Raw genomic sequence first — 13981 nt, 5'->3', positions numbered from 1 at the left:
GGGGCCTAAATCGCCCCCTTACCCTTAAATCGCCCCGGGTAAAACTATTTTCTACATCCGCCCCTGATCTGGATGTGGCTGCATTAGTAAAATCAGTCTCTGAAATGTCTACTGAACAGCAGGTAAATGCAGGAGGAGCAGAACACTTACAATTCAGGGGATATGTAGACACAGGTAAATGCTGAGAACCAGATGCTGGAAGAATGCAGGCAAACTGTCAGTTTGGAATGGTGGTAACGGGTACAGCCGAGGATACAAGGAGTTTTTGGTGCTCTGCTTCTTGCTGTTTGGTTTCCATAAAGGACTGTATAATAAGAAGCTCTTGCAAAATTATACCACAGTTGAAGTACAAAAATGTCTGAAGACCGCTCACAGTGAGGAAATCAATGGATCATTGTAGGACAAGTTTATGTTCATGGAAGGCAGAGGCATGACCTGCACTAGTGGATATAAATATATTATGCAGTTGGTTAAAGTGCCAGAGTTGTAGTGATGGGAGTACTTCACACTATACCCCACAGGAGGGGAAAGAAGAATTATGATGTTGTATTACAGAAGGACTGATCAGCAGGTGACCCTAAGAGACAAACACCAGGGGGTAAAGCAGTTTTTCACAGACAATTACTGTGCCCGATTGGAGAGAGAGAACGTAAGCCTAGGAATGCTAATGTGCGAACTTCTACAGATGTAGTCTTAGGTACTTAGTTTCACATTTCATCAATGAGAAGTCCAGAGCTTCTGCAGAGATCACATCAGAGTTCTTTTGCAAACACAATATAGCTGGCTGTACGGACTTTAGCAACCAGCAGGTGGCACCAGTGCAGCAGCGTAAGGCTGGAGAGCCTGCAAATGTTGGACACTGCAGCAACAGATATTTTAGCTGGCTGTCAGCTCCAGAATAGCCAGCAGATGGCAGCAAAGACTTTGCTGATATGTGTGATTGCTGTTTCCATAAGATCTTGTGATCCAATGATGTAAAACTTATAATACAACCCTAGTTCAGTGAGTAGGCAGACCTTGCTGGATCGACTGAGATCCTTTTTCCTCCTCTATATAGACACTCCTAGAAATCTGAGGGCTTAAATCATATATTGTTAATTATTGGAATTCAAAATTTTATTGAATCTATTCAAAATTTCTTTGAAACAGGTGGTGGTACAAAATTTGTACCACCACAGAAGGCGATTAAGAATCTCCATATGATCAAAGGAATTAAGTAAAATCCTAATTAAAAAATGCATTGGAAAGATGTGAGCCTTATTTCATCATGTCTGCATTGTGGGAAACTAGTAGGCTTATCTGAGAGAGCACAAATGAATGACTTGGAAGGACATCAAACAAGTGGTTGGCTAGCTTGGATTGTAGTTACAGGTTTGGTATAAAACCTGTATAAAATTCTCTTGGACAGACAAAAAAAAAATTAATAAAATGATAAGACTTGCTGAAAGCTGCACAAAATGAACACATGGAAATTGATTTAAGCCCCAATGTAAAACCATCCAAAGCAGCTCTAATGGAGTACCAGATGGGGCCTGATTGTTGTGCAAGGCTCTAGTTAAGCATCTAATAATAATGCAATTGACATATATTTATATATATGTGCCTCCATGCTTTTGTTCCCTTCTCTTACTTTCCTCACCCTATGTGCCTCCATAGTTTTGTTCCCCCTCTCTTACTTCCGTCACCCTATGTGCCTCCATAGTTTTGTTCCCCCCTCTCTTACTTCCGTCACCCTATGTGCCTCCATGCTTTTGTTCCCTTCTCTTACTTTCCTCACCCTATGTGCCTCCATAGTTTTGTTCCCCCCTCTCTTACTTCCGTCACCCTATGTGCCTCCATAGTTTTGTTCCCCCCTCTCTTACTTCCATCACCCTATGTGCCTCCATAGTTTTGTTCCCCCCTCTCTTACTTCCGTCACCCTATGTGCCTCCATAGTTTTGTTCCCCCCTCTCTTACTTCCGTCACCCTATGTGCCTCCATAGTTTTGTTCCCCCCTCTCTTACTTCCGTCACCCTATGTGCCTCCATAGTTTTGTTCCCCCCTCTCTTACTTCCGTCACCCTATGTGCCTGCTATTTTACTTACAATTTCTATTGACTTTTTCTCTTCTTTTTTCTTCTTCTCTGTTCTTCTTATCTTGTTTTCTTTTGCTGCTGCTCCTCTCTGCTCCTCACTGAAAATGACGTCGGGCGTGATGGTGTCATGCCCGACATTCAGTGGGAGAGAGGAGGAGGGGAGACTGGTGGGAGCTGCCACGCGATCATGTGATTGAAAAAAAATCACATGACCACTGGCGGTGTGTCTCGGCAGCATTACCCCCAGGAAATACATTATTACCCCATTTGGGGTAATTTATCCCGGTTCCCCGACCACTGGCTTATGGCAACTGAGGGTAATCTGTGAGGTTGTGTTGCTGGGTGAATCCATATGCCCTGAGAATCAAAGGGAAGAGCGACTTAAGTAGAGTTCAGGCCCAAGACCTCAGAGTCGTCCCAATCTGGAGTCTCCGGAGAGTCAGGAAGGTTATTGGTGCTACCTGGGAGGGGGGAGGTGAAGCTCTCATAGGTGGCTCCAGCCACTCCGCTCCGGGGTAACAGACGGCCTGATACTAATGTTGACATTACACCCATGTGCCTACGCCCACATACACCCGTATACAATTACAAGCAGATGTCAAGAAATGTTTCCATCTGAATCTTGGTGTATGCTACACATGTATATGGGCAACATAAAGTGCCATCAGAACGCATGCAAAAAAATGAATAAATAAATAAATGTACAACTATTAATACTATAATCATAATAAAAATACATGTGCAAAAAATATCTTTTTAATTATGTTGTACATGAAATACATACATCAGTATGTTCCTAATGCGTACAGTACATAAAATGCATTTATATCATTTCTCTTGCTTGCAAACACATGTTGTGGCACACATACGTGTAGTCATCACTATCAGTCGGCACCTACACCTGCCCTGTAACTGGGGACAGTGATACGGCAGAGTGGCCCAGAGCTTGAACCGGATGACTGTGCGGGCGTTTGACCTTGGCACGCCCTTACTGAACATCCCCCATTCCCCCCTTCAAGTCTTAGGCAGTCGTGTCATTTGCATTTGGAATTGGATGCAATTATGTTCACTGGCGTAAAGTCCATTTCTGAGCATGTGCACAGCAATTTCACGCAAGATACGGCACACAACAGGACTTACCTCCGAACGTGTGTCCGGCACGGTGGCTCAGTGCTTAGCACTTCTGCCTTGGTCTTATCTGTGTGGAGTTTGTATGTTCTCCCTGTGTTTGCGTGGGTTTCCTCCGGGTGCTCCGGTTTCCTCCCACACTCCAAAAACATACTGGTAGGTTAATTGGCTGCTATTAAATTGCCCTTAGTCTCTCTCAGTGTGTGTGTGTGTGTTAGGGGATTTAGACTGTGAGCTCCAATGGGGCAGGGACTGATGTCAGTGAGTCCTCTGTACAGCGCTGCGGAATTAGTGGCGCTATATAAATAGATGATGACGATGAGTCTCTTCACTCCTGCTCCTGCCCCTGTCGATTAACTGCTCTACTGCCACTAATATTCCCTCACACTATTTTCTCATTGCCTTTGTATTTTGTGCTCTTTCCTCTACCATTATTGTAATACATTGCTGCTGTCACTGTACTGCTCTACTAGAACATTGCTTTGCAAGATATTGCCTTGCTGTTATTTTACCACTTATTACATTGCTGATTACTGATTACATTGTCACTGTAACACCTCCCTTGTTACCATCCAGTACATAGGCCAGACACCATCTTGGCCCCTGAACCTCCTAGGCTCCTGCAACATCTTGGATATTGCCCAAATAGGCCTAATCACCATCTGACTCTCCAGGACTCTACCATCTAGTCCTCTCTACATCACGGTCTCAGTATATTGCAGTAATCTGCACCATAGTGACCCCCACTATGCCTATTGTACCCATATGCTCCTTTGTCTCTCATTATCCCCTCCCTTTATAATGTAAGATTACACGGGCAGTGTCCTCTATCCTATGTCTCCTGTCTATACCCCATGACTCATGTCTATACCCCATGTCTCGTGTCTGCCCTACATCTTATGTCTGTACCCCAGGTCTCGTGTGTGCCCACTCTCCGTCCTTTTCGCTGTCCGTTTTGACTTGTGCTGAATTGTTTGTATACACCATGTGATTTGTTCTGGTAATTGCAGCAATGCATTTATAATTCTGCTAATCTGTACCCATTGTTCTTATCCATCTCTTCTTATGTCATTTTGTTGTATGATCTGACACCCTACGTACGACGGTGCTGAAGCCGGGTGGCCCCTTATAATAATATAGTTAGGCTGAGAGGTCTCCCCAGAAGATTCTTCTGGCTTGGGTTCCCCAGTCTCCATATTCTAATTCATATGAATAGAACCATCTATTGCTCACTTACTGTTTATACCAGCGGTTCCCAAAGTGTGCGCCGCGGCTCCAAGGGGTGCCGCGGCGCTGTCACAGGGGTGCCGCGGGTCAGCCATAGATAAAAAAAAAACAAAAAACACAAAAACTTACCAATTCGGGAGGCGCCGGGACCCAGCATCCTCCTCTCTCGCGCAGCTTGTCACTGAGTGTCAAGCTGCGCGAGAGAGGAGGATGCTGGGTCCCGGCCCCGCGCGGATTGGTAAGTTTTTGTGGGTTTTTTTTGTATCTATGGCTGGCGCGCAGCAGAGGGGGCAGAGTGAGAGGGATTGTGGCAGCGTGGCAGAGGAGAGGGACAGCGGAGGGGGACAGCGGGACAGTGTGAGAGAGGGCAGAGGCACTGGGGGCAGCATGAGAGGGCAGAGGCACTGGGGGCAACGTGAGAGGGGGCAGTGTCTGGATACAGAGGGGGCAGAGTGGGCATTTTTGCATACAACTAAATAAGTATTTCTGTCCTGACCTAAATACTTATTACAATTTTTTGACCCAACTACTTCCAAAACAGGACTGCTCGGTAATTATTTTGGAGGGGTGCCTTGAAAAAATTATGGAGACCCTAAGGGTGCCGCGAACTGCAAAAGTTTGGGAACCACTGATTTATACTATATTGCTTCGTCATGTAAGCAACTGCTAAATTTAGACACCTTATGGCTCTAGGAGGAGGGGGGTTCTTGTTTTGTTTCTATCTGTACTTGTTTTGTTATGACAATTGAATAAAAATTGTCTGACAAATAAAATATGAAAAACGCAGAAGGCGTGACTTTACGTGGAGTGAGAATTTAAGGTTTGTGGCAATTATCAAAATGTTGTCAAGATAATCTATGAAAAATGTTTATATAGAAGATTAATTGTTAAAATCCTTGTCTATGGAGAAAAAAAAATCTTCCTGACATGGTCCGGAGGACAGAAGGCATTCCTGAGAGGCAGGAGGTGGCTATTCCTGGGGGTATATTTACTAAACTGCAGGTTTGAAAAAGTGGAGATGTTGCCCATAGCAACCAATCAGATTCTAGCTGTCATTTATTTAGTACAATCCACAAAATGACAGCTAGAATCAGGTTGCTATAGGCAACATCTCCACTTTTTCAAACACGCAGTTTAGTAAATATACCCCCTGGTTTTAAATAATCTAGTCCTTTTCCTTGTGGTGCTGAGATTATAAATTCCAGTTAGGCTAAGACAATCAGAGCAAGCAAACTGTGTGGGTCTTTTAAAGTCTGGCGCTACGCATTTATGAAAACGATCAAGAGAAGTCATCTTTTATGTCCCTGGTCGGCATTTACAACGTGCCTGCAACTTTTCAGTCATGTTTGGACTCCAGGGGGTATATTTACCAAGCTGCCAGTTTCTGGTGGGTTTGAAAAGTGAAGATGTTGCCTATAGCAACCAATCAGATTCTAGTTATCCTTTATTTAGTACAATCTACAAAATGGCAGCTAGAATCCGATTGGTTGCTATAAGCAACATCTCCACTTTTCAAACCCACCGGAAACTCGCAGCTCGATACATTTACACCCAGGAACGTTGAAATACAGTTGTTGAACCTAGATGTTGTGATTGTATTCTCCAAAGCCTTTGTTAAACACCTCCAGTACTTGAATGAAGTATTAGGAAAGTGGCTTGTTATGGTTTAAACATTAAGGGGTATATTTAATAAGCGGCGGTTCTGACGAACTGACGTTTCTCTGCACTTTGCTGCTATTTTTCCAAAGGCAATTTTAATAAATACAAAGTCCATCGGGTTTCGTCTTTAATAAAACTGGCATTTAAAAAAAAAAAAAAAGCAGAGAAGCAGCAGTTCGTCAGAACCACCACTTAGTAAATATACCCCCCCCGAGACTCGCATATGCCATCTGTTTAAAGACCAAACGAGTTATTTGGGTCACATCGCCAGAAGACATGGATTTGCTCCTAACCCAAAGTTATCTCTAAATACTGTATATTATAAAAGGTCACTTGACGAAAAGTGGCCTCGGCCACTCTTACTTCCCGACATTGAGCACTCTTTCAGCCACATCCTGAAGGAAACATGCTTTTTCTCATATTAAATCACATTTGATAACATTCTGTCTTTGTGTTCTTAAACAATTCACATGTCAGGTAATTTTGTTTTTTTATAATGCTACATTTATGCAGGGAAATGCTCAATTTACAGTATCTCTGATTAAATTAAGTTGTGATTTAATTTCAATTCTTGACCAGGTAACACCGTCAACCTTCCCTGAGCAGGAACATTTAAAGTTTTTGTAGCGGTAGATGGTAAACCTGTGTGTTTTGTTAGCACATGGCTCATGTGGAGGAGTTATTGGCTGCTTAATTAATGTTCGTTTTTAACAGACAGCTCTGCTGTTCTTGTTTTCGCCTGCAGAGGGGGCTCTGATGCTGAAGAGGTTATGCCTGGAATGTGGAGTGTGTTTATAGGACTGGCAGCCTGCTGAGCCCTCAGCTGCCTCTTCCATCGCTGGCCCGTCTCCAAGATCTACCCAGTACATATGGCAGCAGTGATACCTCCAGAGCAAGTGTCCAGACACTGCTGACTTCACAGACAAAGTATGCACATTTTGTTCCAGTTTTAAGTGCGGTGTTCAACCCAGTTCCCAAGAATCCAGCAAAAACCAGGAAAGGTTAATTAGAGTCAGACATTGCAGTTACCGTGCTGAGAGACCAGTGCCGCTGAAATTCAGTGATTAACCCGTATCAGTGCTGGGCAATACTATGCAACATGTCCTTCTGCACTCAGTGGGTTAAATATGTGGGTTATATGAATGTTCTAACTCTCTGATTGGCTACAGGTTTGTATAAAACCCTGTGAGCATTTCAATGCTCTGATTGGCTACAGGTTGATAGAATCCTACGAATATTCTAATGCTCTGATTGGCTGCAATCTGGTTTATAAATGTTATAAAGCATTTCAAAAGAACTACAGGCACCATGTTGGCTTTTAACTGACCATCATGCAATGTGTTTCACAGACAAGAATGAGTGAGTTAATCTGTTAGCCAGTATTCAATTAAGATTTGCGGCTGCGCTTGTAAAGTGCCATTACGGTACCGCAACATTGCGGATTTCATGGGCACAGAAATCCACGATGTTGCGGTAACGGGACCCGTGCGGCCGCACGTTATCGCTTCCGCAAATCCTAATTGAACATGCTCCTAAAAATAGGTAATTATAGATGCTTAAGCCAATGAAAATCCCCCTTCTCAAAAAAAATATCAAATCAGCTGCACTGGGGGATTCCAATACACTTAATGTGAAAAGCCACCAACAGCTCCTCTGACCAGTCTATGACACAGTTATATTATAAGTCTGCTTTATTTTTCAGCACAAGTAAAAAAAAGTGTTCATCAAGTTATCTCAAAAAGACGTATTTACACATATTACACCCAGCAGGGAAATGTCTCAGACCGTCCACTTCAGGCACCTGGAACAAAGCAAACACAAGTCACAAGCGTTATTGGGGTCACACAGATAAAGACAGAGAACATATTAGGGGGACAGATATAACAATAGATATACACAGAAATATTATCCATCTTATAAATACTCATATATAACCCATGGCCCGCATGAGGCCGGCACGCCCATTTTCTGGTGGAGCCAAGAAATGTGTTAGAGGGGAGGGGCATGGCTCACTCCCTATGTGACATGACCACACCCACTATGAGGAACGGCCACACCCCCTCTCTTCTATCCCCACTCTCAGCAATGACTACAATTTCCCACTGCACCTCTGGGATAGACCACGGGGTAGAGTTACCTGGTCTCCTGGTGGGTGCCCAAACATTTCACACAGCAATACCGAGATCCACAAGACACACAGCAATAGTTGGAGGGCAATCCACACACAGAACAGAAGTGACGTTGGGGGAAGTTTGAGGCAGGTGCACAGGCCGTCAGATAATTAGGTCCCTCACTGGTGCTCAGATTCTGAAATTAGAATGAAGGAAATCAGATCTTAAAAGTAAATATCCCTCCCCCTGCAGGGTGACACGGAGAGAAGGGAGCTATGAGCCTGTCCCTCCTCCTGCTGGGTGACACAGACAGATATAAGGGAGCTATGAGCCTGTCCCTCCTCCTGCAGGGTGACACAGACAGAAGGGAGCTATGAGCCTGTCCCTCCTTCTGCAGGGTGACACAGACAGATATAAGGGAGCTATGAGCCTGTCCCTCCTTCTGCAGGGTGACACAGACAGATATAAGGGAGCTATGAGCCTGTCCCTCCTCCTGCAGGGTGACACAGACAGAAGGGAGCTATGAGCCTGTCCCTCCCCCTGCAGGGTGACACGGAGAGAAGGGAGCTATGAGCCTGTCCATCCCCCTGCAGGGTGACACGGAGAGAAGGGAGCTATGAGCCTGTCCCTCCTCCTGCAGGGTGACACAGACAGATACAAGGGAGCTATGAGCCTGTCCCTCCTTCTGCAGGGTGACACAGACAGAAGGAAGCTATGAGCCTGTCCCTCCTCCTGCAGGGTGACACAGACAGAAGGGAGCTATGAGTCTGTCCCTCCCCCTGCAGGGTGACACAGACAGAAGGGAGCTATGAGTCTGTCCCTCCTCCTGCAGGGTGACACAGACAGAAGGGAGCTATGAGTCTGCCCCTCCTCCTGCAGGGTGACACAGACAGAAGGGAGCTATGAGCCTGTCCATCCCCCTGCAGGGTGACACAGATAGAAGGGAGCTATGAGCCTGTCCCTCCCCCTGCAGGGTGACACAGACACCGTCAGAAGGGAGCTATGTATTAACAGTTGGAAAGGGTAGTCAAAGAACATATCTTACTATGGTGGCCATGTTAGGACATATCTCCTTTATACCAAAGTGGGGCAAATTTAAGTTACTTCACATGTGTTGAAACACTGCATTTGAACAATGCTCACAGCTTCTCTCCTTCATTTCTTTCTTGATCTATCCAGTTTTCTCGGCCAGACATTACTCTGCTCACAACACAGGAGGAAATTTATGAAAACTGTTCTACTGGAGATGGTACAGCAAAGGAGGTAATTTATACACCCCTGTCTCCGCTTACCCCTTCCTAGTCATAGGAACAGGGCTTGATACTTATGTCCCCTTTACAGCAGCCATTTTGTTGAAGCCGATTAGAAAACTGAGGACACTTTATACAGATGACCTTCTCTAGTGATCCCAAAGCCTGGACTTCATACAGAAGTAACCAGCCTTCCAGGTGACACAGTGACACGCACCTGTTCTTCTAGCAGCGCCTGGAAATTCTTGCGGAATCGTTGCTTGAAGTGATCTCCGCGAGTTTTCTTCTTTTTCTTTCCTGCAGATCAATTACATTACAGGAAATAAAGAAACGTCATTCTCACGTCTTACCACACGAGGGCAGCATGACCCTAATGTAGAAGCTGGCCTGATACAATACGTCTTACACCAATAACGACAGACGTTCCTTATTTAGAGCAGAGATGAGCTACATTTTTAAAAATAATAAAAAGGGGAAGACAATTAAATAAGCTCCAAGGTGTGAAAATCCTGGATACTAGGAGACCTAGCAGACACTCAATCACACCGATTTCATCCAATCACAACTCTTTGTTGTGCCAGTGAGGAGCATAAAGAGGTGACGCCGGCATCTCAATGACTAATGAGTATATACAGACAGGAATCAGAAAGCACAGCCCCCAGGTACAATGACATACGCACCGGTCTCTGTATCGTCATCAAACTGGGGGAGGCGTTTGAGCTGTGGGAGGTTGGCGTGGGGGTCGTCCTGAAAGTTGTCCTTCTCCAAAGCATCCAGCTGCCGGTTCAGACGCCGCTGGCGGGTGGCAGAGTCCAGCACCCGCCGCTGGGACGGGTCATTAGAACGGACTGAAAGACATAACATCACGGATGAGCACAGACGGACACGCACAGACTCGCTTGCCCTAACGTTCACAGACTAATGTACACACCGCACGTACTAAATTATCCTCAAGCACTACTGCAGAGCCACCGAGGAGCAGCCTCCTCCCACCCTTGTAACTCCTCCCCTTGCGCTGCTAATGCAGTGATGGCAGGAGAAGCCCAGGTGCTGGATGGCTCTTCTGCAAACAATGGGTACGGTGAATGAGTCATGAAAGGGCGAGGTCATCCCTGCACAGTCCTCTGCTCCCCACATCCAGTCTGTCTCCATATCCTGTTAAATACAACTAAGAAACATCTCCAGAATACGCACATCTCTCGCACAAGACACTGCAGAAACACTAATTCATGCACTCATCATCTCCCACATTGACTATTGCTCCTATGACTATATCCTCCTTACTGGTCTTCACCAAACCAAACTCTCACCCTTACAATCTGCTTTGCACGCAGAGGCCTGACTGATTTTCCTTGCTGAGCCCCTCTGTCAATCTCTGCATGGGTTGTATATTTACTACTGAACTCAATATAAAATACTTCTACTAACACACAATATGTATGCACAAACGTACAGCATCCACTCAATACCTGCTCCCATTCCCGGTTACAGGACTTCTCTCCGGCTGCACCCACCCTGTGGAATTCCCTCCCTCATACAGCAACACTTTCCCCAGACCCCAAACTCTCTACAGAGTCCCTGCCGCGTCATCTCTTCAGGTAACTCCTGAACAAACATCTACCAGATCACCAGCCCTCTGCACAGTTCACTCAGATTCACATATAGGTTCCTATTTATCAATCCGATGCCTTATCAGCCATGTGGTTGATTACTTATAGCAGTTATATCTCGTACAGCACGGTGGCTCAGTGGTTAGCACTTCTGTCTCATAGCACTGGGGTCATGAGTTCGATTCCCAACCATGGCCTTATCTGTGTGGGGTTTGTATGTTATCCCCGTGTTTGCATGGGTTTCCTCCCACACTCCAAAAACATACTGGTAGGTTAATTGGCTGATATCAAATTGACCCCGTGTGTGTGTGTGTGTGTCTGTGTTGGGTCATTTAAACTGTAAGCCCCAATGAGGCAGGGACTGATGTGAGTGAGTTCTCTGTACAGCACTACGGAATTAGTGGCGCTATATAAATAAATGATGATGATGACGACATCTCAAGTAACGAATCAGCGATACTCAGCTGCCCAGTAGCAGTAAAGGTAACATTTCACCTGATAATAAATCAGCTTGTAAGTCACCTTCTATACACAAACAGCCCCCTGCCCAGCGTTGCTGTATGACGGGATATCATCACCCAGTCACCCAGCAATAATTACCCTGTTATCACATTCTGACATTACAATTCAGCTGCACTAATATACAATTTGAAGCACTTACCCTCATGTATCACACCCCCCTCTGTCCTATAGGTGGTGAGCAGCGCCCTCTTATCACTTTGTCTCTACTACCCAGTATAGTTGTATTACTGTGTGTATCCCCATTTGTAAACCAGGGGCACAGTATACTTGTGTTATGTTAATGAATGCTAATAATAATAATATAATGTACAGTGGGGAGCACATAGTGACCTTTATACATTGGTGATTTGTTTTGCATTAAGAAGATCACTAGTGTCCTGTGCTGGATATATAGATATATATATAGATATATAGCACTGGGGTGAGACTCAGGCACCCTGGGGGTTATATAATACATAGGGGGTAATGTATCACAGCTAGGGGGCACTATATACCAGATTACTGAGCTAGGGAGCACTACAAGCCCCAGCCTGGCGATACCACAGGTCACACTACAGCCGGTACCGGGCTCACCTGACGGCTTCTTACTCTCCAGCATGCCGGTTCCTCCGAGCTCCCGGGGCTGGGGGCTGCTGCGCATGCGCTGGCGGCTCTAAGTGAGATCCACGCATGCGTAGAGCTGCTGGTTGGCGGCAGGGACAGACTTCCGCCAACCAGTGGGATTACAGACACGCCTGCTGCTATGCTGTATGGCCGCTAGAGGGCAGCAGCGGCAGCGCAGGAAACTTTATCACTGCAGCTGGTTTTATGAGAGAGGAAAATCTGCAAATAGTATATATATATATATATATATACTGCACATCACTCTGCCATGTAAGATGGGATCAGTGCAGGGAGGAAGGGCAGGACAGTTGCTTTCATTCATATTTTGATCTACAAGCTGACAGTGAATGCTGGGACTTGCAGTTCCACAACAGCTGGAAAGCAACATGTGTCCCCATCTCTATGTATGCTATAAGATAATAGCAGAGTATGATCCTGTTGCTATATCTGTTTATGAAGAGGTTTAAACACCAATATATTGATGAGGATAAATGTCATAAAACTAACATAAAACATCCTATTTATTTGTATTTTAAAGTCCTTGAAATGTATAAAATGCATTATGGAAAATGTTTATTTCTAAAAAAAAAAAAAAAAAAAAGGGACTGTTCACTTCAATTATATTGGGAGTTCTACTCAATATTTCATATTTTATCCTCGTCCCTGCTGAAGCCACTGACGTAGGTCTGATCACTGCACAATAATACACAAACATCTCCAAAGACAGGTTATACAGATTTGTCTGGGATAGTGTGCCTTATAGTTTGTGGTCGTTAAATCTCGATATCTGTTTTTATCCTGTCTGTAGGATAAATGCACAGTGCCACTTCTCTGGTTCTGAATGTTGGCTGTAATTCCTGGTAACTGTTCCGGATAGTTGCGCAGTTCTCTTGTAATTCTCGGTATCTGTGATGATTATGTACAATTACACAATGTCACAATACTCTATATACTGCACACTTAGTGTTGCTTTATACAGTATCTCTCTGGTGAGCGGTTTGGCAGCATCTGCAGTAATTACATCCACTTAGAGGAAGAGATTGTGCAGGAAGTATCTTGTGTAACACAGTTTCATAAGATCAAGCACCATTTGTTTCCTCAGCTGTGTAAACACTCATCAGCATTATACAACAGTTACAGGGGGCACTTACCCACTGAGCCAGCGTACGTCACGCGTGATACAGACCCCCCAGCACTACAGCCACAATCGCCTCATGTTTAGTATCAGACTCTTCGTTAATAAATGAGAAACTTCTGAAGCTTACAGAAAAAATAGGGACTTCATTGTGTCCTTTGTGAATTCTGAAAAGTAGGGACATTTCTTGGGGCAAATTTTTAAAAGCTGGGACTGTCCATGAGGAACCGGAGAAAGTTGGCGACTTTGTTACCACCGCAGATAAGATGGGGAATGGGACACTTCAAAAATGTGGGGAAGCATTCGCCCTGGAGACCAACCCTAGTATTTGGATCAATGGACCGGACCCAACAAGTGACTGAATTATAGGTGTAGTGTATTATATGTTGGTGTTGGTCCATTCCAATAAACATCTTATTTTATTTTATTTTATGTCTCTTTACGACAGGGGTTATCAAGCTGGGGTCCAGGGATCCCCAAGGGGTCCGTAGATAGATTTCAGGAGGTCCATTAACTTGGACGGGAGGAAAAGTACCGCATTAGATTCATTAACCTTTAACTGAAATTTACCATTTCCTTCAATTATTACATGTGTGTCCCCCTGCCAAAAACCACCACACAGATTAACGTTCCTATTCAAACCAAGCAACAACAGCCCCCAC

General features: G+C 44.8%; 1 protein-coding gene across 1 annotated transcript; it reads right to left on the bottom strand.

Annotated features, from left to right (window-relative positions):
* Nucleotides 1-7761: 7761 nt before the first annotated feature.
* ZNHIT1 (zinc finger HIT-type containing 1) lies at nt 7762-12259 on the bottom strand. Its single transcript, XM_075204993.1, has 5 exons — nt 12155-12259; nt 10130-10297; nt 9667-9746; nt 8226-8395; nt 7762-7889 (listed from the first exon to the last, which is right to left on the bottom strand). The coding sequence occupies exons 1-5, from the start codon at nt 12219-12221 to the stop codon at nt 7868-7870; spliced, it is 507 nt and encodes a 168-aa protein (XP_075061094.1). The 5' UTR covers nt 12222-12259; the 3' UTR covers nt 7762-7867.
* Between the last annotated feature and the right edge of the window lie 1722 nt (nt 12260-13981).

This window comes from Mixophyes fleayi, chromosome 4, assembly GCF_038048845.1.
Source record: "Mixophyes fleayi isolate aMixFle1 chromosome 4, aMixFle1.hap1, whole genome shotgun sequence".
NCBI classification, from domain to species: domain Eukaryota; kingdom Metazoa; phylum Chordata; class Amphibia; order Anura; family Limnodynastidae; genus Mixophyes; species Mixophyes fleayi.
Note: the sequence above shows the minus strand (reverse complement) of the source record. Positions and strands in the feature narration are given on the sequence as shown.